The following is a 17,922-nucleotide window of genomic DNA, read 5'->3' as shown; positions in this document are numbered from 1 at the left end:
CAGCACTCCCAGAAACAACTCGCCTCAACTGGAGCACCACAAGGCAGCGTCCCGGGACCCAGCTCTTCCTCCACTGTGTGGATGATCTGCCGCGGCGCATGGACAACATCTATTCCGCCTCCGCACTCATGTGCGCTGACGAACACATACTTGTTGCCTCAGGTGCGGGCATCCATGCATGTGCTGCGGCAATGCAACCCGCCCTGTCACGTATAACGACATGGGCTGCCGAGCACAACCTCAAAATCAACGATGATAAGAGCGAAGCTGCTCTATTCCACACCTCTTCACACACACGGTCTGACAAGGAAATGGTCGATCTCCATCCTGGCAATAGGAACCTGCGTATTCAGTCACGCCCAGTGCGCTTACTCGACACCACGTTCGATCGACTTCTTAATTCTGGTCCGCACGCTTCCACCGCTGCAAAGCAGACAACGCCACGCCGCTACCAATTGCGGCCGGTTGCACAGGCTGGTGCGTTCCATCACAATACGCAATCCTTTTCGATTGGATACGGTCATGGTGTGTAACTGTATTCTGGCGATGCAATTGTCCCATGCCTCGCCTACATCTGCCTCCATAATATGGAAGTACTGTACCGCAACAGTTGTAAAACACACCTTGGCATTAGTGCACCAACGGAAGATACATCTGTCTAATTGGAAGCCAATCTTCTCCCGCTCCGGAGGATACTCTGGCTCCGTGCAATCACACAACACAAACGCTATATACGCCTCCATGATCACGAGGATTTGCGCTCCCTTATCTACTCGGAACCTGTGCCGCTGTCCATGCATGGGAAAGCGGCGACATCAATCCCACTTCCGAGAGATGCCGTTATTAATGGATTAGAATGTGTATGTGGCACTATTGGGATACCACACAACCACAATCACGCTCCTCCTATTACCCAACATCGAATTATTCCCTGAGACGCTGCGGGCTGCAATAACGTGAAATTTTATCGGCCACCCTTTGCCAACGACGCCTCTGACGATGTCAAGCGCACGGCTTTTAATTCCCTTTACTCCTCTCTAGAAGATTATAATTTTGAATTATGGACAGACGGTTCTTCATCACTCGCTGCACTCGCATCTGGATCCGCTGCACCATTATACAGCCCCACAAAGACAAATGGTCTCCCTGTGGAGGTCCATCGTGCAGCAGCCGGCATACTCGCACGCTCATAGGGAGCAGAGAGCCTTGTCACTGAAAATTGGCTTTAGACATCTCATACCTCCTAGTCTGGAAACATCCCAATCGTCCACACAAACCCCGGTGCCAACCGACTCCCTGTCGGCAACTGAGGCACTCCGCGCTGCCCCACTGGCCGTGCGTGACTGCGTTGCTGAAGAGATTTGGGTTATGCTGCTTTCCTTGGTGAAGCGAGTTCACCCCGCACACCTCATATTTCCCCCATCGCACTGCAGCGCCCCACGCAATGAGGCCGCTGACGAAGAAGCCACGATTGCACGATCCCTGCAGCAATGAGGCGTCCCGATCTGGCACGTGGAATTCCTTGCCGCCGTCAAGAGGTTGTACTGGAAGGAATTCCAGGAGGAAGAAGAATTCGCACACACCGCACGCCAGGCGCTCGTTGGTGTGGCGAGGGCTGTCTTCCTGGTGTGCCGGCAGACATCGGGCATCGAATCACGACTTCGCGCAGATACAATGCGACTCCTGCCCACTCCTCGGCAGACCGGCACGCGCCCTGCAGATCACAGGCAACCCTCTGTGTCGGTGCTGCCGTCCCTTCCTCACACTGAAGAGGCAGGACCGCCCCGACCTCCTCCGGAACCTCCACCTGGCGTGTCCACGGCACCTCCTCGTAGAACGACGAGCAGCAGATCAACGTCGCCCTGCCCAAGCTGCGGCAGCGTCTTCTCTTCCGTCCACAGTATTAAGGCACACGCCCGACGCACTAACCCTGGCACTCCACTCGTCGCAGAAGGCCTCACATGTGGATCCTGCGACAGCTCCACGGTCTTCCCAACAAGTGCCTCACGCGCAGGTCACTACCGAAAATGTCAGGCGTATCAACGAGCAAAAAACGGACAACGCACCTCTGCAGGCTCCAATGACAGCCGTAGCCCTTCAGCCACTCCTCTGCTGCAACCCCCATCAGCCGCTGAGCCCCCGACAATCCACGGGAGGCCGTGCCGCACACGCAGTGGGAATGCCCCCGTCCTCGACAACTGAGCATCCGACTATTTGGAAACATCACCTCTCGCACGACAGCACCGTTCAAGAGGGAAAAACTGGCCACGTCGCTACGGACAGCCCGCAGGCCATTAACGGACAGTGGCTGCAAGGTATAACGAAACAAATATTTCCCTTTCCTCAGCATAGAAAAACGTCACCTTCACACTCGCAATTGCCAACAATGAATTCATTGTACAATACCGCTCCGAGCTGCAATACTTCCTGGTGCCATCCAGGTCCCTTGTCGACACATCGATGCGGGTGGGCGCCCATCCATTCCTCCCAATGACGGTGCATGTCTGCGACGCACCCTCAGATCCAAAAGGCACGTCCCTCACCACAGCCAGGACCGACATCGCCCTGTCCGCACGCATCGCCTTGTCAGAGGAGCAGGAGTACGTCAAGCTGGCAGCAAAGCACCCGCCAGCACAACACATCACAAACATCATCACAACCAGAAGCACCAACAGCACTGCAGACCGTGAAGTGACGTGGATCAACTGACGCATGCTGCACGTAACAGAAAATACTTCATGGCTTGACAAGAGTAAGAAACACTCACAATACCTCAAAAGAAAAAAGAAAAAATACAAAAAGCGAATTTAGACTTACGCACTCAAAGCAAACTGCCAATCAAAAAAAAAAAAAGTAATGGGTGCACTCAACCACAAGACAATTACAGCAATAAAAAGCCTAAGCGTGGGACGACCAGCGCACACACTCTCATTGCTCCCGTAAAGCAAAACACACACACAGAGGGAGAGAGAGAGAGGTCGCCCACTCAATGCAATAAAAACAAAACAGAAACAGTTACGGTGCTCCGCCCATGCAGCCAGGCAGGACGGCAGCGGTGCGTGTGCTGCAAAAGAGAGCACCAACGGGCTGCATGGGCGTGCATGCATATATACAATGGGCACATTATTGTGTGCCTCGTGGGGTGAGGTGAGGGCGAGAGTCCATGCAAGGGGACACACACAGAGAGAGAGAAGGACGAGTGTGTGTGCGGGCGGTGCACGGCTCTCTCTCCCTCACTCTCACGCGGCCACCACCGCAGCAGCAGCCGCACACGCAGCAACAAGAAGAAGCAAAAGAGGGGAGGTGGTGTGGGAGACCGCGGTGCTGCTGTCACTGTCACCAGGCGTCGCTGTGCCATTTTTCATGGCTGCGGCCGTCAATGGTGTTTCTTTCGGATTGGCATCTTCATTTTCACTTTGTTTTCCCTCTGCTGTCCCTGCAACATCAGCTGCTGGGTCATCGTCTCCAGTTGTTTGTGTGCTGTTGGGATTTGTTATATTCGATGCTCCCTCCGCACCAGAAGATAAACTTCGCTGCTCTTGACCGCCTGCTGAGGTCCCCTCTGTGGTGCCGGTAACAGCTTCTTCTTTCTTTGTCTCCCCGTTTTCTTTCGCACCATCCTCTTCCTCTTCCTCTTCCTCTTCCTCTTCCTCTGCCCCCTTTTCTTTTTCCCCCTTTTTACCACCTTCTTCTTTTTGATCGTTGTTGTCCTTCGTTGTATTTGTTGTTTCTGATACTATTCCTTCGGGTTGTGGTGCCTGTGACGATTTCGCTGGCACTTCCTGTGATTCTGGCGCCGTTGGTGCTGCTGCTTGTGGCGCTTTCTGTTTACCGCTTTGGTCATCTCCTGCAGCGAGACCTGTGGTCTCTTCGACTTCTGGAGGATCCTTGTCTTTACTGGACGGAGAAGCTGGAGGAACTGGAGGTTTTTCAGAACATCCACCACAGCAGGCACCACACCACAGCACGCAGAGGGCACACACCAGCAGCACACGGCCAGTCATCATCGCCATCACTCCTGTCACTTGCGTGCAGCCTTCAGCACAAACTAACAACACGTCAACGCAGAGTGAAAACAAAAAAAGACAAGTCACACAGCCACGCACCGTCCTATCCAGCAATGAGATTCACGCACCACAACAACAATTGGGTGGGCGCCGTTCAACAACAATCAAAACACACACAAACAACAGCAATCAAAAAACGAAAGAATTAATCCTCGCCGTGCACCGTTCCTCACACTCCCACAGTCACTATTACCGTTATTCTCTCTCCTCAGGCCCTCACAGGCACGCCACGCTCACTTGAACACACGCCCCTCCAGCACAGGCCTCGGGATCGTCGGGTCCTCCCACCGCACGCAGCCGTCATGCGCTCCCGCTGCGCCGCAACGTAAGCCACCTCTTCCCAGTCAAGCAGCTCCGTGTCCTCCACGTCCCTCACAATCGCCGGCATGCCACCGCCACACAACACACACAGCGCCACAATGTCGTGCCGCCTCTCCTCCAAAATCATGAGCGCAACACCCAACGCGTACTGTCGCACGTGCTCCATGCGCCGGATCCACCCGCAGTTCAGGTTGGCCGTCATGCACTGCATCTCGTTGTCTTTATTGTGCTTGGAGCAGACCCATCCTCTCAATCCACGGCCTGGTGCTGCAAGAGGCTGCCGAGTGGTGCCACGTGTGTGGAAAACGCAAATGTACGAAAACAACGGCCACCCTCAGACATCTCCGCTCCCTCCACTCACCCGCACACAAGGGCGGTGTCATGGGGAAGAGAAACCCAACGCACAGCACGCGCACAAGGGCACATGCAAAAGCAACGCGATCCACGTCGCACTGCAAGAAAGATCCATGCGCACAGCACACACACAACCGCAGGGAAAAAGGGACGGAGCGCATCCTAGTCCAGAGCACAGTCCTTCACTTCTCCCTTCCCCGACGGATTGGCGTCCCACACCCACAGTGAGGGACGGCGCACACCATCCGTTCCCTCCATGTGCACTCAGCAGGCCGCCGCCCAGTCACCCTCCTGCCATCGCAAAGGGGAGCACAAAAAATCGTCGTCGCGGACCATCAGTGCCTCTAGCAGGAAAGAAGAAAGAAGAAGTGGGGGCATGCCAACAGCACAGCCAGCAGAGGGACACTCAAAGGGACACGGAGACACAAAGCGACAGCAGATACGGTAACTAGAGAAACAGACCGCAGGGATTTAAGGAAACAAAAAAAAGATGAGGGTCCGGTATAACTCCCAAAATTAAAAGAAAAAAATGAAGTAAAAATTGATTTGGCGGGACTTTTATTTCATGGACTGAGCATCACAATACGACCAACCGTGTGATCGCGTATATACATATTGCCCGCACCAACAAAAAAGAAGCGGAATTAAAATAAATAAAAGAGATCCTACTCTTCCACCAGCCCACACAACACCCTTCACACGTCATGCGGCATCCGGCCTGTTCCTCCAATCCTCCTTTCGTGCAGTCCGTGGGACGTACAGCCGCAGGGCCGGAAACGCGTGTGGGCAGCAAATGAAAACAAAAGGGGGAAACACGTCACACATGGCGGTGTGCGGCAACCGACCATTAAATAAAGGAACAGCAAGGATGCTTATCATTCCAGGAAGACAACAGCAAAAAAAAACAAAAAGAAACCGAAAAGAATACACGCAGAGAACGCGGCACATGTTCTCCGTGAGAAGTCGCAATGCCACACTCTTCGGCTCACAATACCGCCACAACTCCACACAGTCCCAGAAGAAGCGGCAACACCCAATACACGCACACACGCACAGTGCCGTCAACAGTTAACTCTCGCAGTCTCAATTTCGCGTCGTTGAGCAGGGCGAAGCAGTCGTGTAGACTCACACCGCTCCCGGAATACTGCGCGTTGAATTCTCGTAATTGGGGTTCCCGTGTCCAGAGGCATTGCTTTGAGTCAATCCGTCCGCATCACCCTCAGCAACAAATCCACTGCCTGCAACGCCATTTTATAAAACGAGAGATGTGTGTCCGGTGGCGTTGCGCTCACTCACCTCGTCCGTGTTATCCGCAGCAACGTGTTCCCTGCCGCCACAAGTGACAGACATGATCCCCGATGCATTCGACTCCACTACTATTCTCGGACCGTTGGCAAAGGAAGGCCTCTTCTTGGATGCATTCGGGACCATCACTTAGTTCGGATTGCTGGCAAACTCAGGCCTCGTCTCGGACGTGTTGGTCGCCGTGTTGGATGCGGGACTCCGATCGACGGTGTTGGGTCCGTCAGCCGCCGCAGACTGTCGCCAATCCTCGTGCTGACGTGACGGCTCAGCATTAACTTGCGGCGCAGTTGTCCGCCAGATTTTGTGTCATCCTTCCCTTCACGGGGTGGCGGCAACTGACAGATGCCCGTCCGGTCAGCATCGCTGCTCCGTGCAGGCGGATGGATGGTTCCATCGGGGAAATTGACGCCACCACAATTCATAAGGGCCGGCGTATTTATGCGTCGTCACATTCATCGTGAAGGCAACGGTGGCCCCTTTCTCCTTGCACAGCTGCTACACGTGTGCACCGCATTGGCCACATGGCGCACAGCACCCAGCTCACCATTCCTGCCATGCATGCGCACACCAAAGCCACTAAAGGTATAATTCTCACACTCAGCCTCGGCACTGGCAGCAGAACACTTCTTCCACCCACACATGCACACATGCACGCGATAGCTCAGGCCGCCGTCACTCGGAGCACACGACACATTCACCGGCACTACCACCGCATCCGCATCACCAGATGCATCTCCAGGACTCCCAGCAGTCGTCACGCACACGGACGAGCAGCAGCAGCACAAGAGCGCAACGACCAACGCGGCGCCGCACCGTCATCATCGCAGTCATCGTCACCCGTGGTGGAGTCGCTGGAGCCAGTCAGCTGATCGGTGAGAAAGAAGAAAAAGAATACAACAAGAGGGAGAGGGACGGAGTGCAGCGGATACAGCGAGAGAGAGCAGACAACATGCGGAGAGGGCAGCAGGACCAGCCGCACAGTTCACACACCACGAGACGGCATCCACGCAAGAAAAGCACACAACGCCAGCAGCCATCCACCATGCAGGAGGAGAGGACATCCACCACCATCTCCCCCCAGCTCATTCCCACAGCCAACGGGAAATGGCCAAAACCCGCGGCCACCACACAACGCACACGGAGCGAGCACCCACCACACCAGGCACACGCGACAGTGGACCCTCATCCATCCATGACGCGGCACCAAAATTTCAGCCATCCCGCCATCAATGGGACACGGAGACCAACTCAACGCAGTCACACGCGGTGCTCCACACCCGCAGAAAAGGAGACGCGGGCTGCGCACTCCTCCTCCCTTCTCCTCATGGCCACGGAAGAAGACAACAGCCGCCACACGCAACTGCCAGCATGCACTGCAAAAGAAGCATTCAAATCCACTGCAATTTGCATCTTGTGTGTGTGTGGTTGTGTGTGCCTGCAGAAACACAAAGCAAAGAAGTAAAGAAATGGAGGCAGAGTATGTGGAGGGACGCACAAAATGTACAGCGGGGACGCATGGCGGAAGCAACAAGAAGAAGACCGCGCAAACTCACGATTGCACCGCAGCCCAAGCAGCGGCAATTCACACAAGATTTATTGAAAACAAAAAAAAAACTTTCCCCTCAACTTACACAAACCCCATCACACAAAATAATTACAAATAAAAAGAAATCGTCCATTACTGTTCCACACAAATTAAAAAAGCAGCCGGCTGCCGTGTGGCCGCACCAAACTGTCTGTATGTATTTTGCCCGCAAAATAAAATTAAAAGATATTTAAATGTCTTTCAACCGTCCGACCCTCTGTGTGTCCGCACATCGTTTATATTTCACGGGGTCATCTGCGTGTTGCTGCTCCCCTCAGCCCTCCCATCGGCGCGTGAGTGCGGCCCGCAGAGCACAGTCACTCGTGTGTGTGGGGACTGAGAGAAGCACGCAGACACGACGGGAGTCGCGTCACTCCATCGGGAGAGTGAGCGCAGAAAAAAAAAAAAGAAATCTTAAAAACACGGCGGCAGGGTGTGGCTGTGTGTGTGGCGCTGCGGGTGTCTGCCCGCCCTGGCCGCAAAAAAGAAAACAAAACAGGAGGGAAGAAATGTGCGCTCCGCCCCACAGGCCCTCGTCGCACGCCCACACGTCGCAGCCCCTCAGCGCGCCGTTCGTCGCGGCCCCTCCTCATGCGTGCAGCAGGCGAGGCGCACAGGGCCGTCGTCATGAGCGTGTCGGTGGGTGTGCGAGTGGAGCAGTTGGGCGGAAACACACGGCACCCCTCACAGGGAGAGCGCGGAAAAAAAAATTAAAGAGGGAAGAGTAGAAAAGAAAAAATGACGTCCATAGTGATTGCCCCCAAAAGCAAAAAAAGGGATGTGGGGACGTTGGAAAAACAAACAAACAAAAAACGAAAAAAGAATTTTGAAACAAACACGAAATAAATTTAAAAAATTGCAAAAAAAAAAACAATAAAAAAACAAAACAAAAAGCCGAAGCGTGGGGCAACCAGCGCACACACACTCTCATTGCTCCCGTAAAGCAAAACACACACACAGAGGGAGAGAGAGAGAGGTCGCCCACTCAATGCAATAAAAACAAAACAGAAACAGTTACGGTGCTCCGCCCATGCAGCCAGGCAGGACGGCAGCGGTGCGTGTGCTGCAAAAGAGAGCACCAACGGGCTGCATGGGCGTGCATGCATATATACAATGGGCACATTATTGTGTGTGCTTCGTGGGGTGAGGTGAGGGCGAGAGTCCATGCAAGGGGACACACACACACAGAGAGAGAAGGACGAGTGTGTGTGCGGGCGGTGCATGGCTCTCTCTCCCTCACTCTCACGCGGCCACCACCACCGCAGCAGCCGCACACGCAACAAGAAGAAGCAAAAGAGGGGAAATGGTGTGGGAGGCCGCGGTGCTGCCGTCGCTGTCGCCAGTCGTCACCGTATGATTTGTTTGGGCGGCGGTAATTGTTATTGCTGTTTGTGGTGCTGCCTCACTCATTGTGGTGCTGCTGTCGCTGTCGTCAACCTTTTCATTATCGCCAGTTTGGCGTTTTTCTGTCTCTGAAGTATCTGAGAGTTGAGGATCCTCAGTTTTCTTCGTTACTGCGGATTTTTCCTCGTTGGATGTAGGAGTTCCAGTTGAAGGTGACACAGCTGCTAGTTGATGTACTCTGCGGTGTAACTGGTGTGTGTGAAGGATCCTCGTTGTTTCCTTCCTTCGCATTGTTTCCTTTTGGCACATCAGGTGATTTTGTGGATGCATGCGTGTTGTGACTGTCATTCTTATCCTCTGAAGGTTCTGTTTGTTGTTGAGTTTTGGGCTCCGGCTCTGTTGCTTTAGATACGTCGGGTACGGCCTTCTCACCGCCCTGCAGTGTTTGATTTGTGTCCCCTGGTAATGCTCTTGCTTCGGTGGGGTCCAAATTCCCTTTTCCTTTGGTTGATTCGTCTAAGCGGGGTTGACCATCCGCACGCGACTGGGCGTCGTTTTCAACTCTTCCACCCCCTGCTGGAGCAGAATTTTTTGTTGGCTCCACTACAGCGGGGTTTACCACTGCCGCCTTTTCTTCAAGCAATGAAGACTGTTGAGGCTTTGGTCCTACTTCTGGCAAAGCTCTTTCTTGGGAATTACCCTGCGAAGTGGATGAAGGGTCACCTGTAGAACCCGCGCCGCCACCACCGTGAGTTACAGTCGTATCAACAGAAGATGATTTCAAATTGGGCCCACCACCGGAATCGACAGCACCTCCAGGAACAACAGTACCGTGACCTCCACCAGAAACAGAACCCGGACCTATAGTCGCAACTGAACCCAAAGTGGTCCCTTCCTCTGACTCACGTGCTTCTTGCTCTTCCTCGGCTTGTATGGCGGGGATGGGCAACATGGACCGCAAAGGCAGCGTGAGCGCAGTTTTCTCACGGCCGCTCTTCACATACGATTTTTTGGCTCCAAAACCTCCAGACACCAAGCAGCCATCCACTGCGTTGTTGTCACGATCCCTTGCATAAACCCCACCGCCGGCACCGCACCACAGCACGCAGAGGACACACACCAGCAGCACACGGCCAGTCATCATCGCCATCACTCCTGTCACTTGCGTGTGGCCTTCAGCACAAACTAACGCCACGTCAACGCAGAGTGAAAGCAAAAGGAAAAGACACGGCAGCTATAAGTCACACAGCCACTGCAAAGCAAAAAGCAGCAGCGCAGTAGCAGCGCGCACACCATGAGACACGTGATATCCGTGCAATTTCAAAAACCACACACCGCCCTGCAAACCAAAACTACACATAAAATTAAAAAAAGAGTAAACAAGCAGCAATAAACTAAAACAGTAAAAAAAACAAGAAACCGCATCGAATAGTTCCAGCACACATGCACTCACAAATAGACATGCGTCAACGCAAAAAGCTGTGGGCGTCTCGTGCGTACTAGTGTGTCTGCGATGCGCTCAACGTGACGGATAAAGGGATCAACAACGCAGAGCACACAGCAGCGCAGCAGAAGCAAATGGAACAGAACAGAAGATCATAATTTTCTATTATTTATTTACATCGGACCACAGTAGACACACAAATCCCCGTGGCTGAGTGCTGGCACGCACAGCCCGCACACACCTCTTCAGCCCACAGTGGTGTACGCCAGCGCGGATGCGGCGAGCAGCAGCGGGGCACACACCCACGCAGAGCTGCTGAGGCTGCCGTCGCTTTCACGAAGAGGTGACGGTGCGCGGGTGGTCGTCGTAGTTGGCGCCTCTGTAGTTGTTGTATTTACATTAGACATTTTGAGCTTCTGGTTTTTGTATCTCTGCTTTATGACTCCCATCAACTTGTGTATTTTACTGCGCCTTTTATTTTGTGCATCTGACATACCGGTCGCGCCTTGTGTGTGTGTGGAGACTGAGTTGCCAAACCTCGTGGCTCTGGATTATCGTTAGCCGAACTCAGTGACTCTGGCGGAACTCGTGTCTGTCCAGTGATGGCTGTGCCGGCTTCCGTTGGCAAAGAAGGTCCTTGACTTCTTACACCTTCCTCCCTGTCTCTCCCACTCTCTGTCTGTGGCCCACCGGTCTCCCCACCCTCTGGCTGTAATGCACCAGGCATATTTTTTGTAGGATCTGGTTTCCCTAGCTCAGGGCTGGGAGGACTGCTGTCATCATTATTACCGTCTCCTGTCGCCGTCACGCACACGGACGAGCAGCAGCAGCACAAGAGCGCAAGGACCAACACGGCGCCGCACCGTCATCATCGCAGCCATCGTCACCCGTAGTGGAGTCGCTGGAGTCAGTGAACTGATCGGTGGTACAGAAGAAAAAGAACGCAACAAGAGGGAGAGGGACGGGGCACAGCGAATACAGAGAGAGAGAGCAGACAACATGCGGAGAGGGCAGCAGGACCAGCCGCACAGTTCACACACCACGAGACGGCATCCACGCAGGAAAGGCACACAACGCCAGCAGCCGCCCACCATGCAGGAGGAGAAGACATCCACCACCATCTCCTCCCAGCTCATTCCCACAGCCAACGGGAAATGGCAAAAAACCCGCGGCCACCACACAACGCATACGGAGCGAGCACCCACCACACCAGCCACACGCGACAGTGGACCCTCATCCATCCATGACGCGGCACCAAAATTTTCAGCCATCCCGCCATCAATGGGACACGGAGACCAACTCAACGCAGTCACACGTGGTGGAAAACACCCGCAGGAAAGGAGACTCGGGGTGCACACTCCCTCCCTTCTCATCATGGCCACGGAGGAAGACAACAGCCGCCACACGCAACTGCCAGCATGCACTGCAAAAGAAGCATTCAAATCCACTGCAATTTGCATCTTGTGTGTGTGTGCCTGCAGAAACACAAAGCAAAGAAGCAGAGAAAAGGAGAAGAGTATGTGGAGGGACGCACAAAATGTACAGCGGAGGTGCGTGGCGGAAGCAACAAGAAGAAGACCGCGCAAACTCACGATTGCACCGCAGCCCAAGCAGCGGCAATTCACACAAGATTTATTGAAAACAAAAAAAAAACTTTCCCCTTCAACTTACACAAACCCCATCACACAAAATAATTATAAATAAAAAGAAATCGTCCATTACTGTTCCACACAAATTTAAAAAATCAGCCGGCTGCCGTGTGGCCACACCAAACTGTCTGTATATATTTTTCCTGCAAAAGAAAATTAAAAGATATTTAAATGTCTTTCAACCGTCCGACCCTCTGTGTGTCCGCACATCGTTCATATTTCATGGGGTCATCTACGTGTTGCTGCTCCCCTCAGCCCTCCCATCGGCGCGTGAGTGCGGCCCGCAGAGCACAGTCACTCGTGTGTGGGGACTGAGAGAAGCACGCAGACACGACGGCGGTCGCGTCACTCCATCGGGAGAGTGAGCGCAGCAAAAAAAAAAAGAAATCTTAAAAACACGGCGGCAGGGTGTGGCTGTGTGTGTGGCGCTGCGGGTGTCTGCCCGCCCTCGCCGCAAAAACAAAACAAGAGGGAAGAAATGTGTGCTCCGCCCCACAGGCCCTCGTCGCACGCCCACACGTCACGGCTCCCTCAGCGCGCCGTTCGTCGCGGCCCCTCCTCATGCGTGCAGCAGGCGAGGCGCACAGGGCCGTCGTCATGAGCGTGTCGGTGGGTGTGCGAGTGGAGCAGTTGGGCGGGAAACACACGGCACCCCTCACAGGAAGAGTGCGGAAGAAACAATTAAAGAGGGAAGAGTAGAAAAGAAAAAAAGTCCTTAGTGATTGCCCCAAAAGCAAAAAAAAAGAAAAGATGGTGGAGCAAAAGATTAGGAAACAAAAGAAATTTAAAAAATTAAAGAAAATAAACCATTAAAAAAATGAAAAAAACTCACAACGCCCCGAAGGAAGTAGAAAACAGGGAAAATGAACACACCAAAAAAGTAACAAAAAAAAAGAAAGTAAAAAAGAAAAAGTAAAAACAAAAAACACACACAAAAAAACAGCTGCAACAGATGACTCCAGCGTACATGCATCCACACACAGACATGCGTCCACGCAAAAAGCTGTGGGCGTCTCGTGCGTACTAGTGTGTCTGCGATGCGCTCAACGTGACGGATAAAGGGATCAACAACGCAGAGCACACAGCAGCGCAGCAGAAGCAAATGGAACAGAACAGAAGATCATAATTTTCTATTATTTATTTACATCGGACCACAGTAGACACACACAAATCCCCGTGGTTGAGTGCTGGCACGCACAGCCCACACACACCTCTTCAGCCCAGAGTGGTGCACGCCAGCGCGGATACGGCGAGCAGCAGCGGGGCACACACCCACGCAGAGCTGCTGAGGCTGCCGTCAATTTCGCGAAGAAGTGACGGTGCACGGGTGGTGGTTGTTGTAGTTGGCGCCTCTGCATTTATGACCGTATTACTTGGTGCCTCTGGTGCAGTGGTGGTCGTGGTGGTCGTAGTGGTCGGTGCCTTTGTGGTGGTCGTGGTTGGTGCATTTGATTCCTTATGTTGTTCATTTGAAGTGTTAGTGTTCGTATTTTCCGTCTGTTCCTTAGTGGATTGACCATGATCTTGATCCTTTGTATTATTGGAACTACTTTCTGACTGTGGCGTTCCGGTTGCTTTAGCCGTTTCCTGTGACGTATGAGTCGACGTACTTGGTTTCTGTTCCTCTTTCTCTTCCTCCTCCTCTCCACTCGGTGGCGAAGGAGAAGTTGCACTCTGCTGATCCGTTACCTGACCTTGTTGCCCTTTCTCGTCATCCTTTAAACCAGGTTCACCAGCTTCACCTTCACTTGTTGCCACGCACACGGACGGGCAGCAGCACAGGGCGAGCACCAACAGGGCGCACAGCAGACGGCACGTCATCATCGTGAGTGTGGTCGTTCAGTGGTGTGGAGCTGATCTGCACAGTGAGGGACATGGAGAGCAACAGGGAGACGAGAGGTGCGGCAGACACACACAGAGGGCACACCACATGAGGAGAGGGCAGCAGCCAGGCATGCATCGTACGCCGCACACCACGCACGACACACACTCCAATCCACAGCAGCAGGCACACACACACACAGCCCTGCCGCAACAACAACACACAGATGGAGGAGGGAGAAGCAAACAGGAGCGGCACACAAGGCTCCACCGCATGCACATACGGCGAGAGCGGTCCGTCGTGTCGGCACCCCTCACGGAGGGTACACACACACACAAGAGGAGGTGCGGCGCACACAGCAACACAAAAGCAAAGTAACAATAAAAGAAGGAGCGATCCCCGCACACCACGCGGATTGTTGGTCCACGGGAAGTGCAGCCAATATTCATCACAAAATAACTTTTTATATTGTTTTTCTCGCGCCGGAATGAGCAAATAGCGCAAGGGTTCCCCGTACAAAAGTGTCAAGTATGCCGTCGCAAACAGGCCGTCGTGCAGGCTGGAGCAGTCCCAAACAGTCACAATCCATATTGTCAATGACAGGACATTACCACAGTGGATGAAGCGGAGTCTCCCGTGGTTCTTCGGGGAATCAGCAGCCCGCGACGTCTGTGAGGAGGCGGTGGCGGAAGGGCCTGGTCCATCTCGAGTGTCCGCGTTTGTGCTTCCTGCGTGCCTTGCCTACTGGCATGCTTGCGACTTCGGTGGCGACCAGCGCGCGAGGTGCCTGCTAAGAAGACGGTGGCGCCATTGTGGCATCCGCATGTGAGGCCTGTCAAACTATTATAACGCCAGGCCGAGCACGTCGGGCATGTGCCGTCACGCTGCGGACAAACGGGCGCACTCTGCAGCCGATTGGGCAGGAGGACATCAATCCGCCGCTCGCTGGTCGACAAGATGTTGCGGAGTTCTCGTCTGGAAGAGGTTCCGGCGGAGGCAGAGGCGGGCCGGTCTCCTCGGTAAAGAAAGGGACGGCACCACCGACACAGGGAGTTACTTGTGATCCGCAGGGCGCGCGGGCCTGTCGAAGAGCGGGCAGGAGTCGCATCGCGCCTGTGCGGAGGTCCGCCGATCGAGCACGATGTCCGGGTCAACACCAGGAAGTGAGTTCCGCCACACCGACAGGCGCCCGTCACGCGGTGTGTGCCCTTCTTTTCCTCCTGGAATTTCTTTCAGTACGGCCGCCTGACTGCAGTGAGGAGGCCCACGTGCCAGGCATTGACGCAGTCCTGCGGGAGGGATCGTGCCATGATGGCATCAACGTCCGCTGTCACTTTGCGTGGGGCTCCGCAGTGTCATGGTGAAAATGTGAAGCCAACAGTGCGAACTCGATCCACCAGTGAAAGCGGCACGGTACAAATCTCCCCGGTGACGTCGTCGTGCGCCGCCAGCGAGCCAAGACGGAGTGACTCCATCGCCGAGAGGGAGTCTGTGGCGGCAGGAATTCGTGTGGGCGATTGGGATGCTGCTGCCAGGCGGGGAACTGAAAACTGTCTGTGGCCAAGCTCAGTGGCAGGACACTCCGCTCGGCAGGAGCACGCAAGGCTGCCAGCAGCTGCGCGGTGAGGCACCACAGAGAGCACGGCTGTCCGGGGAGTAAAGTGGCAGCGCAGCGGATCCAGACGCACGTTCAGCGAGAGACGACGAGCCGTCCACCGCCGTGGGCATGGGCAGCGGCCCCGATTCACTCGGCAACAGCGATCTAATGCCCTTGGATGGTGCAACAGCCACGCCTGGGCCCAGCACAGCCCTAGCAAATGCTGAACGAGTGATAACGTGTCGGGTGGCGGTGATGCCGCACAGGATTATTTGCGCACAACGTCTGGGAAACCAGAGATCCCATCGGAGCACAACGCAGCATCACTTGTGAGCAACGGTTCTTGTGAGCACGGGCACTTCACGGATTTGTTGACCATGGCCGAAATTGGTGACATCACCGTGCATGGGTGTCTGTCTCGCGTGTTGTTGCTTCTACTTCTGGGGCTGTGAGACACTGCGGCACTCTGCTGAGGTGTGAGGGAGGGTGGAACTGCGGCTTTTCGTGGAGCAATAACTGTGCAGCTTGCCAGCATTACCCACTGAGTTTTGTCAATAATTTAAGCTTTTTTATTTTCTTTTATTTATTTATTTTTGCTGCCTTTGCCCTATTGGAATAATCAGCATCCCTGTGTTTTTCCCCAATGGTTGCCTGCCGCGCACTGTCAGGAGTGACGTGTTTCTTCCCCTTGTTCCTTCCTTTTGTTGCCCATACGCGGTGCTCCACACCCGCAGGAAAGGTGACGCGGGCTGCGCACTCCCTCCTCCCTTCTCCTCATGGCCACGGAGGAAGACAACAGCCGCCACACGCAACTGCCAGCATGCACTGCAAAAGAAGCATTCAAATCCACTGCAATGTGCATCTTGTGTGTGTGTGTGTGTGCCTGCAGAAACACAAAGCAAAGAAGCAGAGAAAAGGAAGCAGAGTATGTGGAGGGACACACAAAATGTACAGCGGGGACGCATGGCGGAAGCAACAAGAAGAAGACCGCTCAAACTCACGATTGCACCGCAGTCCAAGCAGCGGCAATTCACACAGTATTTATTGAAAACAAAAAAAAGCTTTCCCCTCAACTTACACAAACCCCATCACACAAAATAATTATAAATAAAAAGAAATCGTCCATTACTGTTCCACACAAATTTAAAAGAGACAGCCGGCTGCCGTGTGGCCACACCAAACTGTCTGTATGTATTTTGCCCGCAAAATAAAATTAAAAGATATTTAAATGTCTTTCAACCGTCCGACCCTCTGTGTGTCCGCACATCGTTTATATTTCACGGGGTCATCTGCGTGTTGCTGCTCCCCTCAGCCCTCCCATCGGCGCGTGAGTGCGGCCCGCAGAGCACAGTCACTCGTGTGTGTGGGGACTGAGAGAAGCACGCAGACATAACGGGAGTCGCGTCACTCCATCGGGAGAGTGAGCGCAGCAAAAGAAAAAATCATCAGGAGGGAAAAGAAATGCTCACGAGGCCGACAGCGAAGGGACTGCCGGCGCGTGAAATGCACGCAAAAAAAAAATCTTAAAAACACGGCGGCAGGGTGTGGCTGTGTGTGTGGCGCTGCGGGTGTCTGCCCGCCCTGACCGCAATAAAAGAAAACAAAACAAGAGGGAAGAAATGTGCGCTCCGCCCCACAGGCCCTCGTCGCACGCCCACACGTCACGGCTCCCTCAGCGCGCCGTTCGTCGCCGCCCCTCCTCATGCGTGCAGCAGGCGAGGCGCACAGGGCCGTCGTCATGAGCGTGTCGGTGGGTGTGCGAGTGGAGCAGTTGGGCGGAAACACACGGCACCCTCACAGGAAGAGTGCAGAAGAAACAATTAAAGAGGGAAGAGTAGAAAAGAAAAGAAAAACGTCCTTAGTGATTGCCCCCAAAAGCAAAAAAAAGGGATGGGAGATTAGAAAAAAAAACACGCAAAAAAAAGAAAGTAAAAAAAAAAAAGTGAAATCAACCAAAAAGAAGCAAACATTAAAATAAATTTAAAATACGCAAAACAAAAAAAGATTTATGAGTGAAATTTGTTCCCATGGGGAAGTAATTCGGTGCTGAGGTGTTCCACGCCGAGACCACACACTCCTCAAGAAGCGGCAATCCCCCACAGTCCCAGCAGAAGCAGCAGCGGCAGCAGTCCGCCTCCGCAAACAGCGCTGCCATCACCATTTGCCCCAAAGTGGCGAGCGGCACCGACACCCGTTGCTCCTGCCGCCAATGTTTTCAGATCTGTCAGCTTTGGAATAGAAATTTTGTTTGCGTTGAGGACGCGGATCTCATTGTCATCCAACGGGCGGTTGTACAGCAGGACATTCGTCGCGGTCACAGGCACGTCTTCCTTGCTCCCTGCGCTGCCCCCATCCCCTCCAATGTAGAAGTGGGAGATTCCTTTCGAATCCGTGTTGTTCAATTCACATGGCGCATCTCCCACACGCTGTCCAT

At 53.8% G+C, this 17,922-nt stretch overlaps 5 protein-coding genes and 3 pseudogenes across 5 annotated transcripts, besides 10 other annotated features; 1 reads left to right on the top strand and 7 right to left on the bottom strand.

The window, feature by feature from the left end:
* Positions 1-2,139: a mobile genetic element.
* Positions 1-17,922: a sequence feature (areas not merged during assembly with more than two copies in the genome that could not be assigned to a particular haplotype).
* Positions 2,295-2,714, bottom strand: Tc00.1047053507937.60 (surface protease GP63, putative; the record flags this gene model as incomplete). Its single annotated transcript, XM_803939.1, has 1 exon — positions 2,295-2,714. One exon carries the CDS (start codon positions 2,712-2,714, stop codon positions 2,295-2,297), a length of 420 nt encoding a protein of 139 aa, XP_809032.1.
* On the bottom strand, positions 3,240-4,013 carry Tc00.1047053507937.50 (mucin-associated surface protein (MASP), putative; the record flags this gene model as incomplete). Its single annotated transcript, XM_803938.1, has 1 exon — positions 3,240-4,013. One exon carries the CDS (start codon positions 4,011-4,013, stop codon positions 3,240-3,242), a length of 774 nt encoding a protein of 257 aa, XP_809031.1.
* Positions 3,619-3,671: a sequence feature (GA-rich).
* Positions 4,276-4,599, bottom strand: Tc00.1047053507937.40 (elongation factor 1-gamma (EF-1-gamma), putative; the record flags this gene model as incomplete). The annotated part of the gene is made up of 1 exon (XM_803937.1): positions 4,276-4,599. One exon carries the CDS (start codon positions 4,597-4,599, stop codon positions 4,276-4,278), a length of 324 nt encoding a protein of 107 aa, XP_809030.1.
* Positions 8,426-8,525: a sequence feature (T-rich).
* Tc00.1047053507937.20 lies at positions 8,873-10,126 on the bottom strand (annotated as a pseudogene).
* Tc00.1047053507937.14 lies at positions 10,666-11,292 on the bottom strand (annotated as a pseudogene).
* Positions 12,799-12,896: a sequence feature (T-rich).
* Positions 12,944-12,995: a sequence feature (T-rich).
* Positions 13,285-13,893, bottom strand: Tc00.1047053507937.10 (mucin TcMUCII, putative; the record flags this gene model as incomplete). The annotated part of the gene is made up of 1 exon (XM_803936.1): positions 13,285-13,893. The coding sequence occupies one exon, from the start codon at positions 13,891-13,893 to the stop codon at positions 13,285-13,287; it is 609 nt and encodes a 202-aa protein (XP_809029.1).
* Positions 13,460-13,514: a microsatellite.
* Positions 14,701-15,501: a mobile genetic element.
* Tc00.1047053507937.6 lies at positions 15,500-15,961 on the top strand (annotated as a pseudogene).
* Positions 16,054-16,083: a sequence feature (AT_rich).
* Positions 17,362-17,493: a sequence feature (T-rich).
* Tc00.1047053507937.3 (trans-sialidase, putative) lies at positions 17,567-17,922 on the bottom strand (the record flags this gene model as incomplete). The annotated part of the gene is made up of 1 exon (XM_803940.1): positions 17,567-17,922. A coding segment is annotated over one exon (356 nt), but the record flags the coding sequence as incomplete, so codon positions are not given.

The sequence above is a fragment of the Trypanosoma cruzi genome, genomic scaffold (genome assembly GCF_000209065.1).
Source record: "Trypanosoma cruzi strain CL Brener 1047053516559 genomic scaffold, whole genome shotgun sequence".
NCBI lineage: Eukaryota > Euglenozoa > Kinetoplastea > Trypanosomatida > Trypanosomatidae > Trypanosoma > Trypanosoma cruzi.
Note: the sequence above shows the minus strand (reverse complement) of the source record. Positions and strands in the feature narration are given on the sequence as shown.